Raw genomic sequence first — 16,436 nt, forward strand, 5'->3', positions numbered from 1 at the left:
GCAGAATGGAGAAGGCTATGGTGCTTTTGAGCAGTTTAGTACATTTAACCAACAGAACAGGACAAGACTAACATCTGGATATCTGGGAGCCCTACAGAGCAGAAATGTCTTCTGTCCTTCTCTTAATTAAATATGCTGCAGCCACCAGTTCTTTCACTAGGTTAATGACGTGGGTAGGAGTCCTTTTCTATACCATTTTCCTGGCTGTTGACCACCTTCTTTTTACAGCAGCTGTTATTACCCCACACAGAAATGTAGCGTAGCCTCCTACTGCACTCATCTCGCTCTTCGTTAATTTAACCACAGCGCAAAAAGCAGCGGGCAGTTTAAAAAACTGGGTATCTTGTTCCATTTAGGCTATCCTTTTCAAAGAACGAAGTTCAAATTTAACTGTCGGTTCATGTTTTAAGGTCAAGGGCAAGCGGTCTTGCAACTGATTGGTCATTTTCTGCTGTTGAGCAACTGGCATAACAGCCATGTCTTAATACAGAAAATAATGTATAAGTTACAGGAAAATATAATTTATTTATAGATAAACAATTACAACAGATTATTACTCATCAGGAGTATGTAATTCTGAACAGTTTTACTTTTAATATGTAAAAATAATTATGCGAGAGCTTGTTTGAGTACAAGCCAAAAATCACAACCCCGCCAAAGATGCACCTTTTTTCCCCCACAGCCATCAATAAGCAAAAGTTCTGCTTTGGTCCGCACTTCAGATTCACAGTATTGGCTGCTGTAATCATGTGACCGTCACGTGACCATTGATGTCAATTCTGATTCGCTGGAAATTTGGCTGTGGAAGCAAGCGCAGGCAGACGTATAAACACTGAGGTACACTGCTGTCAAGGCAAGAATTTTTCCATTTATATCTTAGATAAATGAGCCCATTCACAGCATGTGCAAAATAATAATAATAATAATAATCCTATTAAGGCCAAGTTTCAGTTGTGTATTTTTTTTTGTTTTTTTAAACCTCTTTGGCGGGTGAAAGTGTCTTCACTTGCACCCTGACCTTCACCTTTCAGCGGCTGCCAAAACCGATGTGATATATGCCCCCCTTGTGATCGCCCGTCCGTCCGTCCGTCCGTCCATTCACGTGCTCTGCACAGGACACTGCAGCTGCTGCGTGTCGCCGGGGACGACCATCTGACCCGCTGGCTGTCCGAAATTGCCCCCTCCCCCCCCTTTAAAACCCCTCCGGAGTTCACTTCAGTTAATACACAACACAAGTGCAACAGCAGGCTGTGGCAAACGTCACTTAAGACTTTACTTTCCCCTCTTTCTCCGTGTAACCAAACGGCTGATCTTTGTGTGACACGAGCTCAATAAAGCTGTTACTCTGAAATGACTACATTTCCCTGGAGGTCGGATTATTCTCACTTCACAGGGAAGATTGTCAAGCACGTGTGATTTGAGGTTCTCCCCCCGTGAGAATTTCGTCGCCAGGAACAAGCTACGGTATGAAAGTCAGTTAAGACATCTAGAGAGACGCCCTTCCTTGAGGGACGAGGCACAGCCTGGGATTTGTGGACTTTTTCACCAAAAATGTTTCACTGGCTTGCCACTGCACTGGCAGCCTGAGTTTGTAGTCCAGTGCTTCTCAACCCTGTTCCTGGAGATCTACCGTCCGGTAGGTTTTCACTCCAACTCTTACGAAGCACGCCTCATTCAACAGCTAGAGATCTCACTGAGCTGCTAGTCGGTAGAATCAGGTGTGCCAGGTTTTTTAACACTGAATGTGAATGTGGTCTCATTAAAGTAGACAGGTCAAAGGTCATGGCCAACAGAAGAGAGTGGTGAGGTATAATTCCACTCCGTCTGCCAGGAGTTGAAATGAAAACCTACAGGACAGCAGATCTCCAGGAACTTGGGTCGGGAACCACTGTTTTAGTCATTACAGCTATTTAACCCACACCCCCACCCCGACCCCGACCACCATCCCCACCTCCACCCACACCTCCCAAAATGGCTAAAAGGAGAGGTAAACTGCTGTAAAAGAAGGCCAGAACTGACTCTCCTAGCTTTCCTGTCTGTGAGAGTCACCAGACCCCCCCTTCGCAGGGGCACGCTAGTCCTCGTCCATCAGGTCGGTGCTGTAGCTGAGGAGGTCGGAGGTCAGGAGGAGGTCGCAGCGCCCGCTCTCCGCCAGCGCCTTCTCCAGCTCCAGCTGCACCGCCTCCCTCACCTCCATCTCCTCCACCAGGGGCCAGTCCAGCAGCTGGGCGCTGGAGGGGAGCGGCGGCAGGCCCGGCTGGTACTCCTCCAGGGGGTTCGGGTACAGCAGCAGGCGGAGGGAGGGGATGCCGGCGGCCGCCCGGACCAGCGCCAGCACCCCGTCCCGGGACAGCGGGTTCAGGGCCAGCCTCAGGCTGCGCAGGGCCCGGCAGAGCCCCAGGGAGGGCAGCAGCGCCCCCAGCAGGCCGTCGGAGAGGCCGCAGCCGCTGAGCGAGAGCTCGGAGAGGCACGGGCGGGCCTGGTGGAGCAGGCGGCGCAGGGAGGGCAGCGCCGCCTCGTCCAGCCTGTTCTCACTCAGGTCCAGGCACCGCAGCGAGGACGCGTGCGGGCTGCAGGACAGGTAGGACAGGTCGGCCGCGCTCAGGCTCAGGTAGGGCAGCTCCAGCACCTCCAGTGGCCGGGAGAGGGAACTGCAGACCGGAACAGGCAGAAGGGAGAGAGATCAGAAGTTCTCATTAGCAAGCATGGGGGGTTTGGGGGCTCATTCTTAAATAAAAAATTCTAAATGCGGCTGAGGTCCGCAGGCGTACCTGAGCAGCATGCGCAGATGTCCCGGCAGCCGGAGCGCAGTCAGGCTGAGTCTGCGCAGCTGTGCGAGCCCGCCGAGCCCCTGCGCCATCTCCCGCAGCGCCCCCTCCTGGCCGGGCAGGTCCCTGCGCATGTCCAGGTTGCAGTAGTGCAGGCGCAGGGAGCGCAGGTCGGGGAAGGGCTCCAGGGCGGGCAGCAGGAGCGCCAGGCCGGCCACGCCCAGGCTGCTGTAGCGCACGTCCAGGCCCAGCAGGCCGCGCCGCGGCAGGAGGGCCAGCAGGGCGGCGATGTTGGCGGCGGGGATCTCCTCCACGCGCAGGTGGCGGCAGTGCAGGCGGAGGGGCCCGCCCGCGGTGAGGGCCACGCGGACGCGCTCCCAGGAGCGGGCGTTCACGAACAGGTCGGCCCACACCTGCACCTCGCGCTCGTCCTCCCCGCCGCCCCCGCCCCCGCCCCCGCCCCTCCCCGGCCGTCTGTCCGCGCCCGCGTCGTCCCTCACCCTCCCCTCCTCCATCGTCCTCCGGACCCCCTGCACCCGGTCCCCGCCCCCCTCCGCCGACGCCCTCCCGAAATCCGTCCCGGGGAGTCCCCTCTCTCTTTTCGCCGCGGCGTCCCTCTCCGCCTCCGTCTCCAGCCCCCGCTTCCTCTCCCTCTCCCGCTCCCGTCGGGGGCCCCCGGGGGCCCGGCCCTTGGCCTGCAGCACGGTGGAGCAGAGGGACACGGTGAGCGACCAGCCCCCCATGGAGTCCCCCACACCCCCGTCCTCACACTGCAGCCCGCACAGGTCCAGCACCTGCAGAGCGCACCTGGGACAGGTGAGGGAACAGTAGCCATGAGAACAGAAACGAATCACAGGTTCCTTTTACAGCACTCTTATCACTTACACACCTGGGGCACAACATTCAATACAGTTCATTTGTGGCAAAGGCCAGTTCATTTGCATTTATTATTTACCTTCCATGTTCTGTCACTTCGCTGTATGTTTTTTTTTTTCTCGTCTCTGCTCACCTTTTGTCCCCCAGTCCTCGGACCACAGCCAACAGCAGAGCCTGTACACAGAGCCGGCTGGGCGGGTTATGCCCCGGCCTCCTCCGGCCTCCCAGCCTGAGAGTCCTCTCTGGCCAGCGCTGTACCAGCTCGCCGATGGCCAGCGGACGACAGTGAGCGACGGCAGCCTCCAGAAGAGGCTGATACAGCTCCCTCGGTACGCAGCCAAGCCAACGCGCAGACGAGCTGTGGTCACTCACGACTTCCTTAGCGCACAGACGGACCAAGGAGGACACGATCACCATTGCACAACACGATCGACTCCGACGATAGAGTAAACAAACTGGAAGCGTCGTTCTTGGCGCTAGAACTTAGGTTGTTCTATAACCCCCTAACTTTAGCTAAAGACACGTTAGCTAGATAAAAAACAGAGCTAGCTAGCCGACTACGGTTATCCCACTGCCTCGCTGGCAAAGCTGACACTCCGGGATTTCACTTTTACTGCCAGGTTTGTGGTTTCAAACAATATAGCCAGCTGTAACATGCCAAAGTTTGCGTGCTACCCTGCCAGCAATCCGAAACGCTAGAGTTATGCCACCTATAAAACTAAAAAAAGGCTTTTGCTCAGCTGGCTAATGGAACCACATAACAACAGCCACTGATACCTCGTTAATGGTAGGTCACATGGATAACGTTCATCGCCCCATTCAGCCAATTGCAAAGCTCCTATGTCCAATTTCAGGCAACTTTAATGGCTCCATAGACGAGCAGGTCACGGAAGAAAACAAAGTCTTGTGTGCATTACCTCACTAGCGCACAAGCCTGACGAGCGTCAATCCTAATGAGTTTGTTTTTGTACATAGAGCGAATACAGGAACTGGAGGAGGAGCCAGAAATTGCAGCAGCAACCAACATGGCGTTCAGGCGCATCGCATCATGTCACTTCCCCATCGACTATAATGGAGAAACTATTCATTTTCTTTCGATATTACTTATTCTCAGTTATATTTTAAACGCATGTATAACCAAAATGCATATTCGAATAAGAATAGCTTTATTTTACTTGACACGACTCTATAACGAAATTAGCCTCAAGTGGTTTTGTTCAGTGCTGAGACAGCATTCATTCCGGTTAGTAGTAATGAGCACCTGATTATGCCAAGCATGAAGAGGTTCACCAGATCTAAATTCAATTATTTGCGTAGCACTTTTTTTTTTTTTTTTACTGAGTCACAGCCAAAAAGACGCTTTACAGAATGGGAAATTGTACATATCCTGCACCCCCATATAGGCAGCAAGGTAAAATAAATAAAAACTCCCCAGCGCGAGTTTCAGACATACTGGTTGAAAGAGGAGGAAAATCCAGGTCCAGAAAGTAAAAGCCTTCCCCTTTCTTTTGTTCCAATCACCTGGATTAGCTAATTGGCAAAATTCTTCAGCCAGAGATAGAAGTAATTAGTGGCATCAGTTGGCTGGATTTTCCACCTGGTAATGGCAGCAGACCAGGTTGGGTGCCCGTTGTGGCCATAAGTTATAGTATAACACTTCGACAGCTGCCGCAGTCAGACGTTTCGTTCGGATTGCTTTTTAACGTCCACAATAATAGCGAGCTAGCGAAGTCAGTGCATAGTAAAATTTAGCATGCTAATAGGAACGACATCACTAGCGAACAAGTATCTAGTGGTATTTGATGGGAATTAAATGGACTCACTGGTTGCTCATTTTTTCTTTTAGCCCTAGATGCAATGAGTTTTTCAACACTGGGAAAATAGACTCACTTGGTAGCTGAAAGGGAAGGGATAGAGTTGAGCCCCAAGTTGGATTCCAGGCTGTGGAACATTGCTCAGTGGCAGTGAGCAGTAAAATGGATGGTATGTCTGTGCAAATACTATCACTGAACACTAGAGGGCACAGGATTAATTCAGGAGATTGATGTTTGAAATATTAGCCACCACTGTCTGCATAATACGGGAAATGGAACACTGTGAGAACAGTGCAGTAATATGATCTTCACGGTAGACAAGCTGTGTAAAATGGCAGACTGAAAACCTATGGATGTTGTAAAAAATAACGCAAAAAAACATTTTTTTAAAACTTGCATCCTTTGGTGGAGGAAAAATGTCTGATTCAGTAAAACTATGACACGTACATGAGGTTTGGAATGCGGGTGTAAGGATGAATTACAGCAGTGCAGTATAATGGAAAACGTCAGTATAAATCCAGCGGTATGACTGGATCCTGTGTGGAAAAAAATGCAAAAGCTGTGTAAGTCGCCCAGGATAAGAGGATCTTCTAAATGCCCCCAATGTAATGTAAATGTGATGTAATGAAAGGGTTAATAATTTACCACTGGTTCATTTCATATTCAACAGCTGATTTTCACTGATGTGACAGTCATTAAGGTCTCCATTGGAACATCGCAGTAGTTTCCTACTGGGGGGGGGGGGATTATGAGCTACGACACTGCACAAATTCCCAAGAAACCGAACCATTCTGAAGAGTCACAGGAGAAACGATCTTTTGAGACCCAGCAGGAATTTCAAAGGCCGTGGGAGCCCCCCCAAACTAGAAGGAGTCCCACCTTTACAAACCAGGAACGCACAAAAAAAAAAAAAAAAAAACGTTTGGCTAAAACACAGAAAACTTTATTCAGCTTACCAACTCACAAAGGATATATGAAAACCACTCTCTCAACGGGAGAGATAACGAGCACGAGGGGAGGAAGGAGAGGAACGGGGGGGGGGGGAGGGGAGGGGGTCCTGTCCTTTCGTTTCACGCGGGCCTCTCCTGCAGATTATTTCAGCAGGACGGGGGGGGGCGTGAAAGCAAGCTGTGCCGGCGACACCGACGTTTCTGGGCTCACGCGCTCTCTCCTTCGGTCTCCCCAAAGCGGCCTCCGGGAGAGGCACGCAGTGGGGCGTATCGCGTCAGGGCCGCCCCCCTCACAGCGCGGCACAGGAACTCCGCCCTCATCGTCATCACAAAGGGGAGATACGATTAGGACGAAGGGGGACCAAAACGAAACGTTGCAGTGGCTAAAGGCCGGGGGCCTGGGGCGGGTGGTTCCAGGCCCCGGACGGCCGACTGCAGGCTTGGCCTTCTGTTATTGCTCACGTGGCAGTGAATCGGGATTTTTCACGCGTCGCACAGCGTTAGGAGGGTGCAAAATTAAAATTAAAATTAAAATTAAAATCAAGGGAAGGAACGGGCCTCGGCACGCAGGCCGACTGCACAGCTCCGGAGCAGGGCTTAAAATGCACGCAGCCACACGACTCTCACCAAAAAAAAACACCTTAAAACCGAGAAACTGTAAGAGTGACAGGAGAAGAAGAAGAAAAAAAAAAAAAAGACATGAGTCCAAAAAAACAAACCAAATACAAATAAAATCCAGGCTGGACAGAATGTCAATCACAGTAATGCTCCTGTAACCCCGCCCCCTTGGCAGTGGGAGGTGATTGGGCGATCCGCGTCCCAGGCCTGTTCCAGCCCCCCTGGCCCAATCCACTCATGACGGTATCAGACCGCGAGCCGCTCTCTGTATCCAGTGGGTGCACTTCAGCCCCTCACAAAAAAAAAATGCTTGCTCCGTTTGCAGTCCATGGCTTTGCCCTGCTCCGGCTCTCCTGGCTTGTCCACGGTCTCCGTCCTGTCCGTCACAGCGTTGGGGGGTAGGAAGAAGTCCACCATGCTGTGGCCCCCCCGCCCAGGTAAACCAGGCCTGGTCAGGAATCGCACAACACTGCCATCTGAAACAGGGCCTAACCCAGGCCAAATCTGCTCACAAGGGAGTCCATAGCACATACACATTCACTGGACCGGGGGGGGGGGGTCGCTAGGCAATGGTGGGGCAGGGCGCGGGGCAACAGGAGACTTCTTAATGTCCCAACAGCATCCTTTAATCCAGCCAAGAGTGAGGAGAAGACACAACATGCTGGTGTCCATCAGAAGAGAGAGATGGTAAGAGAGAAGAGAGAGAAAGAAAAGGAGAGGTTTATATATGGAGGAGGGGTATACGGCTGTTCCCAAGAGGCCTGGGTCCGCTCGTTTGTCCCTGAGAAGTTTAAACGCACAAAGCCCTGGGGAACCTGAGAGAGAGAGAGAGAGAGAGGAGTGTCAGATATCAGCACGTTCAGTTCCTCCATTCTGGCTCAAGCCTCCTGCACTTCCTGTGTGGACAGGAAGTCGCACGGTTGCACACCTGTCCTCAGTGAACTCGTCCATCTCCTCTTCGTCCTCGAGCTCCATGTCCAGCTCGTTGTCCAGGCTGTCTCGGCCATACCCGCTGAGGACGCTGAAATCAGGGAGAAATATGACGTCTGCACTGACAGAACCTGCAGCAGCCTACAGCACCCAGCATGCACCTCACTCTGAACCCCCTCTGACCCGCAGCAGCCTACAGCACCCAGCCTGCACCTCACTCTGAACCCCCTCTGACCTACAGCACCCAGCATGCACCTCACTCTGAACCCCCTCTGACCTGCAGCAGCCTACAGCACCCAGCATGCACCTCACTCTGAACCCCCTCTGACCTGCAGCAGCCTACAGCACCCAGCCCCTTGAACCCCTCTGACCTGCAGCAGCCTACAGCACCCAGCCTGAACCCACTCTGACCTGCAGCAGCCTACAGCACCCAGCCTGAACCCACTCTGACCTGCAGCAGCCTACAGCACCCAGCCTGAACCCACTCTGACCTGCAGCAGCCTACAGCACCCAGCCTGAACCCCCTCTGACCCGCAGCAGCCTACAGCACCCAGCATGCACCTCACTCTGAACCCCCTCTGACCTGCAGCAGCCTACAGCACCCAGCCTGCACCTCACTCTGAACCCCCTCTGACCCGCAGCAGCCTACAGCACCCAGCCTGAACCCACTCTGAACCCCCTCTGACCCGCAGCACAGAGGCCGAACAGACTCTGCTACAGGTGTGTGTGTCTGTGTGCTTTGTGCTGTGTGTGTATGTGTGTTTGTGTGTGTGCAGTTTGAGCTGTGTGTGTTGTGTGTGTTTCTCTGTGCATACATGTGTGTGAGTGTGCTTTGTGTCTGTGTGTGCTTTGTGCTGTGTAGGTGTGTGTGTGTGTGTTTGTTTGTGTGTGTGCAGTTTGAGCTGTATGTGTTGTGTGTTGTGAGAGAGAGAAGGAGAGAGAGAGAGAGAGGGAGGGAGGGAGGGAGGGGGAGAGAGAGAGGGAGGGAGGGAGAGAGGGGGAGGGGGAGAGAGAGAGAAGGAGAGAGCTCAGCTGGTGGCTAACCTGACTGAGCGGCAGGTGAAGAACACTATCCTCTTCAGCTTCTTGTTGTAGAAGAAGTAGTTGAAGGACCAGAGGCTGCCCTCCTCTCCAAAGGGGTCAGAGTCCAGGTCTGGGTTATAGCTGGGGGGGGGAAAGGGTCAAGGGTCAAGGGTCAAATCTCCCGCAAACACACAACAAGCAAGCATGCATACAGGCATGCAGGCAATGCACGCACACATACACACACACACGCGCAAACACACACCTGTATATGTCACAGCCCTGCAGGTTGATCTCCTGGTCGATGGCGTTCCACAGCTCAGGGCCGAGGGAGTTGAACTCCTCTCCCACTGCCGAGAACAGGCTGCCGTTCACCGCGTTCATCACCTGGGGGCGACAGAGAGCGCCACAGTGAGCGGATGTATGAGGCAAGCAGATGTGCGTACGTGCTGGGGAATTCACTTCCTGGAAAGGCCTTGTCTGTATCACTCACACGAAGCCAACACACCTCTTCCGTTTACAGAAGGCCAGAGACTGCACACGTATGCATACGAGACAGCACAAGGCTTATGAAACTGGAGAAAGGTGCAGCCATTTTTTTGTCACGTCAGGCAACATTTCTGACAGATTATGAGGAACCCAAATCAAGCCCAGCCCAACACTCTCTCTCACCGCACTCCATGACCCCCTTTCTCTGTGCTGACAGTTTATTACACTAGCCCTATTTACTTGGGCTTTTGTTTAGCACCATTTTACTTTTCAGTCATTTGCCAAATGCCGTTGAGTGTTTTTGTGCGCTGTATTTGTGAAGGAAACCCAGCTGAAAACACGCACACACTGCTACAGTTAGGCGTTTATGTGCGTCTGCACGCGGAGCTCCAGCGGCAGTTTGGGTCCACTCTCCGCTACGCGTGTTTCTGTGCAGAAGCTGCAGTGTTCTGGGCCTGGTGTGCTGGGAGGGTAAGCAGTGGCAGAGGGGTTCTGCGGGCGGTCCTGACCCAGTTGAGGCTGGGCTCCCGGCTGAACTCGTGTGCCCGGGCGGTGCTGAAGTCGTAGTCCGGACGGAAGGACTCGTTGAGCGTGGTGATGAGGTAGAACAGAGTCTTCCTGCAGCACGTGTCACTCAGGGGGCTCTCTCCATCCTCACTGCTCTTACCCAGCCTGGAGGGACGGGGGGAGGAGAGAGAGAGAGGGAGAGAGAGGGAGGAGAGAGAGAGAGGACGGGGAGGAGAGAGAGAGAGGAGAGAGAGGGAGAGAGAGAGGAGAGAGAGAGGAGAGAGGGACGGGGGTGGAGATAGGAGAGGGACGGGGGAGGAGAGAGAGAGAGAGAGGGAGGAGAGAGGAAAGAGAGAGAGGGACGGGGGGTGGAGATAGAGAGAGGGGAGAGAGAGAGAGAGAGAGGGAGGGAGGAGAGAGAGAGAGAGGGATGGGGGGAGGAGAGAGAGAGAGGGAGAGAGAGAGGACAGATATTGACAGAGGAAGAGAGGGAGAAAGTGCAGGACCAAAGATCAAGAGTAGGAGAGAGCCAGAGACAGAGAGAGACGAGGAATACAGGAAAGGGGGATTGAGACAGAAAAAGGCACATTTACACAGAAGACAGAGGATGGAAAGACAGAACGGGAGTGAGAGGAGAGAGGAGAAAAAGGGGAAACGGGTCAGTTTTTGAGCCGCTGATTCTCCTGCAGAGAGGCACTGGGCCCTTCAGGCCACTGGCCTCTCACACCCGCACGCTGGGATGCTCTGATGCTGGGCTGCTCTGATGCAGGGCTGCTCTGATGCAGGGGTGCTCTGATGCAGGGCTGCTCTGATGCAGGGCTGCTCTGATGCAGCGGTGCTCTGATGCAGGGCGCCGCGTGGAGAACTGCACCTGCTGCAGCTCTGAACTGCAGCGGGGGAGCTGCGGCTTCCTGCGGGGGGTGGGGGTGGGGTGGGGGAGCGCAGGAGGGACTTACTGCGGGGGGCTGGTGGCGCTGGACTGGGGGGGGGACAGAGGCCTCCAAAACGTGCGGCTCGCCCACCTGGCAGAACTGCTTGAACATGTGCTTGTCGTCGCCCGCCATCTTGCAGGAGTAACTCTCCATCCTGGGGACAGCGAGGAGGAGGAGGAGGAGGAGGAAGAGGGGGTCCAAGATTATTTGCAGGGGGAGGGGGGGGGTGGGAAGGATAAAAATTTTTTTACAAAACATAAAAAGATGTTTTCCAGTTGCAGTGTACACTGTCTCTACTTTGGCTTTCCTCACCAGGCACATGTTTAATTACTTTAGATCAGTACTATGCTTGTTATGATAAAGCTTTTTATAAGCATATGCCTAAATCAACAGGTACTACTTACCCACTTCACCCAAGTGTGTGACATAAGGCTGAAGTTTGCGTAACAGGGATTAGTTTGTTTGTTCTGTTTTTAACAGGGTGGGGTTGCTAGCTCCATGCCCAACCCCCCAGCCCGGAGGACTATGTGCTGTATTCGTCTGGCCCTTCACCTGAAACCTGCCCAGCAAGGTTGAACCCACCCAGGGCAAAAAGCCCCGGCTGATATAGCTTTCAGGATCCCGAAGGCACGCAAGCCTCCCCACCACGGCAAGGAACAGCACAGAGGGAGGTACGCTAACGGGCACGCTAACGGGTACGCTAACGGGCACGCTAACGGGCATGCTAACGGGTACGCTAACGGGCATGCTAACGGGTACGCTAACGGGCATGCTAACGGGCATGCTAACGGGCACGCTAACGTGCTTCACCAGGCCACCCTGAGCATATGCCTTCTGCCTGTCTGTCCTATCGTAGACATTAGAGTAGGGACAGGCAGATTTGGATTCAAAAGTTGCTATATGAAATGCTTCAAGCTAAGGCGGGACTGTAGGTTGGGTGTGTGTGTGTGTGTCTGTGTGAGTGAGTGTTGGGGGAGGGGAAGATGTTTATGTTCCCCTTGGTTCTCTAGCCCAGTTATGCAAGAGCAGGGTTGCGCAACACAGAGAGCCCTGAGCAGCCTGTCTAATTATAACAGAGATCAAAGGTCAGTAGGTCGACATGAAGAAAGATTCCTGGCTGGGACTCAGAACACTGTGGTGCTGCTGGGCCAGACGGACCAAACAGACACACACACACACACACACACACACACACACACACACACACACAGACACACAGACACACAGACACACAGACACAGACACACACACACACAGACACACACACACACACACACACAGACACACACACAGACACAGACACAGGCAGACGCAGATGCAGACACACACACACACAGACACAGACACAGACACAGACACGCAGACGCAGACGCAGACGCAGACACACACACACACACACACACACACACAGACAGACACAGACACAGACACAGACACACGCAGACGCAGACACACACACACACACACCTATTCAAAGGTGTGTCAATACCAGTCAGGCGTAGAAATAAACCTTTGTGAATCTGTGTCAGTGTATTTCTCTATCTCGTCCAGCGTGAAGTGGAACAGCCTGTGATGTCACAGGCTGCTGAAATCTCCATGGTTACCGCAGCTGAGTCCTGGTCTAATCCTGTCAGCAGGTTAAATAGCCACACACACTCTCCATTACGGTGCCCCCCCTCAAATAACCAAGCCTGCCCGTTACAGGACACCTAATACACTGGCTGCCCTGTCAGATCAAGTACCCTGGATATACAGAACATCAGCTGACTGCATGTAAATAACTACCAAAATGGCAACGTTTACCCCCGCCCCCCATCCCCCACCCCCCCAAACTATTCTGGCCTAAAACACTGTGACTACTCCCCCACCCACCCCCTCGATGAAAAAGCAAACGTTCACTGAATATCGCTAAAGTTCACCTGTACCTGTGTAGGCTGTTCTTTTACATTTTTTACTTTCTTGCATTAGCTTTGTTTAATGGGGTCGACCACAAAGTTTGTCAGGTTCATGCCCCAACCCCCGGTGCACATAAATGTGCAAGTTTATCTTGTTTACTTCAACTTTTGTGTTCTTATGTTTGTACAAACACAGGTAAACAGGCCTATTCAGAAAACACCATGTCCTCAGCTATGTAATTCCCCTGTTTCTAGGTAATGAATGTGATAAATTTTGACTTTAAAAACAAAATGAAGCAAGGTGGTGGGGGGGTGTGTTATGTGCCCCCTCCCCTTGACCCCACCCCCACCCCCACCCCCTCTGCAGTGTCAGTTCTGTGTTCGGCTCACCCAGTCTCGCGGCCCTCAGACCTGACACAGACCTCCCCCACGGGGTCATTAAAGCCTGATTTATACTTTGTCGCACGACCCTTTCAACAAGTGTCTTCTCAACCGAAAAAGTTTTTTTCCCCCCCCGCCCAGTGTTACGCACCTTCAGAAGTTTGTTATGTCACAGGATGTCACGTCGCACAGTGCTGACTGGACAGCCAAATAGAACACCAAAACTCATTCTCACGGATATGTTTTTTTTTTTCCCCCTTCCACGTCATTATATTTGGTTTGAGGCGACAGACCACCTTCTTTTTTTTACCATAGAGACCACAGAACCGTCCCCTCAGGCTTTCCCTGAAGTGCAAATGCAAAACGTCGCGCAACACTTTCACTTTTGTTTCCGCGACAACCGTCGAAAGGGTCGTGCAGCAAAGCGGAAGTCAGGCTTTACGGCAAACTCCGCCCCCCCGCTCGCCATTCGCCCAGCGAGGTCACCTGACCGCAGGTCTGATAAACTGTCAATCGTTACGGTTATGTCCACGCCCACATTACGAGCGCGCTCCGCCAGCCCCAGGGCACGGGTTCGACCCCACCCCCTCTCGGGTCAGAGGGGGCTGGAAAGGAGCCTCGTCCCAATTTCGGCAGCGGTGGAGCGGCTCGACGTCCCCGCTGAGCGAGTCGTGGCTAGTTCTTAAAAGGTCTGCCCCAAGGGAGCTTTCAGGCCTGAGCGGGGCAGCCCATCAGCTCCAGCTCTGAGACGCTCCAGTGGCACATTGAGTGGGTGCGTTTTCCACGCTCCTCTCTCAGCGTCCCAGGTGGCACGCTTGCCCTCGCGTCCCGGGACAGGCGTACTAGTCCCCCCCCCCCGCCTGTGGCCCCCAGGGTGCTAATCCGGTGCTTTAAAATGGACCCTCTTAACGCAGCCGCAAATACACCGTGATGCCGGCCGCGCGGAATGGCCGCTCGGGCCCTGCAGCGTGAGCGGAGGAGGAGGACCGGGGGCAGCTGACATGCGATAGGCGCGCTGCAGGGAACGCCGTGCTCTCTCGGCTACACGACGCGCGCAAACACACCTGCAGTTTCCACGTAATCTGACCCAATCAGGCCAGGCGCACAGGGTCAGTGCAAGGACACACACTGGACTAGAGATTCCAGGCCTCCTGCAAACCCTCCCAAAATACCAGCCAGTCTTTCAGTTTGTGCGTCTGTCTATAAAAATCTGACATTAAGTCCATGATACACAGGCAATATTTCAGGCAATTTAATTAATGACGGACAATATTGCCCGCAAAATGGATGGATGCAAGCAAACTGGATAAAAATGGATGATGATAAGGTAGTGGACTCCAACAAATTAAAGTATGGTGAACAAACACGATTGGTCAGAATCGTGGGCTAAATCTCTCATCTCCATTGCCTCAAAATGTTGCCTGTGTATAATGGCCTTCGGGGTGAAAGGGGGAGGGTCAGTCTTTTCCAGTGCATCCTGTGAGTGACAGTGTCTTTGCTGCTGGAGGTGCAGGCAGACCAGCTGTGAGCCTGAACAGTGTGCAGGTGTTCCGGTAACTACCTGCCCAGGATATGAGAGTCACCCGTCTCCACACACAGATGGGAGCTCATGGCTTCAAAACTCGAGTTCTCCAATAACTTCATGGCTGCAAAGAGAGGGGGGGGTAGTGTATAGCACATATTTACATAAAATAAAAACAACACCTCACACACTTTCTGGATATAGAAAAAAAAAACAGATGGTTATTGCATGTCTCAAACTGGCTGACTTGCCACAGACCATTTTCCCGACGCCGTGTTACACACTGTTCTCCGTTTAAGCATCGCGCGTGACGAACGGCCAGACTCCAACCTAGGTACTCATTTACTAATGTGTAATAAAGGTAGATTACATGGCCCACAATAAAATTACGGCCAAAGTTAGAATGGGGTCACAAGGTGCAGAGTCAATTCGCTCCGTCTGGCGAAGGCAACCGATCAGCCAATGTCACTGTATTTTAGCATAAGCTTTCACCTTTGACTTTCTTAGCGGAGTGAAGTTACACAATTTGATATGCGCACTGATTGACTAGTGTCTAAATTGCTAGCACGTCATTGGTCAACGAACCGAAACCAATGCGAGCATCTTCCGTTTCGACGCTCTCGACAAAGAGATACCTTCATCTACGATCTAATCATTAACAATTTACATTTCCGCTCCTCCGCCCAAACATGTAACGTTAGTTCCTTGTTGTAGCAGAGCTAGCAACCAAACTAGCATACCTACATTAGGGTCGCTGGTTAGCATTGTTCCCGTTACCTTAAAAGGCAAAAAGGAAACATTCGGCTGAATAGCAAATATTGTACTGCCAATACACCCACACACGAATACACATCTCAGGCAAACTAACGTAGACCACATTTACACATGCCACTTGCGTTATATTAGCCAAAAAGTGAGCAGTTTACATTAAGATGCTAGCTAACTTACAGCAAACGTAGCTAGTGTTTCTTTTCTCACCTCTGAAGTACTGTGTTGACGGTGTCAAATTACACTCCACAATCCTGAGTCTGAGGTTAACTCGGCCGCGATGTTTGTTGGTTGCACAAAACAAAAAGGAGCAAATAACAGCGCTGTTTGGTAGCTAACCTTAACCAGTAGACTAAATGGACACCAGGGCCAGTTTTTCTTCCTACTTTAATTGTTGCTGCAGCCACCGACAAAGACCAGGCTAACGTTAACCAGCGACAATTGCAACACAATACAGTGACCCCGAAACTGCTTTAAAGCCAACCAATGTTAGCTATGATCGGGACGATACAGAATCGGTGTTAACGTCGTCTAACTCTTAATTCAACACCACACAAACGTGCTCGGTCGCGGTAGATGACTATTTATTCTGTGTGCGGATTCTTCTATCGAAAAACTGGCTTTTCCAAATAAATGCGACGACATTAAATCCAGCGACCGTCGGAGACAATCCAGCTCGTTCTGCAGCAGCATCCCCTTATTTGGTCGGTGTATATTTATTTAAAATTAGACTTAATATGCGAGATCCGAGTCGCTTTTATCGCTGCGACTCGATCCCTACTTATTTTTATATTTTTAAATCGGAAATTATTCGAAATAACGTTATCCGTGGCTAATGGCGTAGTTCCGTATCCAAGATATCGCAGCAACAAACACTGTGACCTGCCCCCACCGCTCTAACGTTGGTAATATGAACGCCCATTGTCAAAGCCACGCCCGCTTTCTTCTAGACCAATGAAAGCG

The 16,436-nt window shown here is 52.2% G+C and overlaps 2 protein-coding genes across 2 annotated transcripts; both read right to left on the reverse strand.

Moving 5' to 3' along the window:
* Positions 1 to 505: 505 nt before the first annotated feature.
* si:ch73-174h16.4 (leucine-rich repeat-containing protein 14) lies at positions 506 to 5,492 on the reverse strand. Its single transcript, XM_064333909.1, has 3 exons — positions 3,778 to 5,492; positions 2,772 to 3,575; positions 506 to 2,651 (listed from the first exon to the last, which is right to left on the reverse strand). The coding sequence occupies exons 1-3, from the start codon at positions 4,059 to 4,061 to the stop codon at positions 2,075 to 2,077; spliced, it is 1,665 nt and encodes a 554-aa protein (XP_064189979.1). The 5' UTR covers positions 4,062 to 5,492; the 3' UTR covers positions 506 to 2,074.
* An 887-nt stretch (positions 5,493 to 6,379) lies between these two features.
* On the reverse strand, positions 6,380 to 16,377 carry maf1b (MAF1 homolog, negative regulator of RNA polymerase III b). The gene is given in 9 exon segments (XM_064333934.1): positions 6,380 to 7,841; positions 7,955 to 8,047; positions 9,001 to 9,120; positions 9,245 to 9,366; positions 9,978 to 10,140; positions 10,932 to 10,969; positions 10,971 to 11,061; positions 14,745 to 14,829; positions 15,684 to 16,377. Coding segments are annotated over 8 exon segments (735 nt in total). The 5' UTR covers positions 14,828 to 14,829; positions 15,684 to 16,377; the 3' UTR covers positions 6,380 to 7,816.
* Positions 16,378 to 16,436: the final 59 nt, after the last annotated feature.

The sequence above is a fragment of the Anguilla rostrata genome, chromosome 4 (genome assembly GCF_018555375.3).
Source record: "Anguilla rostrata isolate EN2019 chromosome 4, ASM1855537v3, whole genome shotgun sequence".
NCBI classification, from domain to species: Eukaryota; Metazoa; Chordata; class Actinopteri; order Anguilliformes; family Anguillidae; genus Anguilla; species Anguilla rostrata.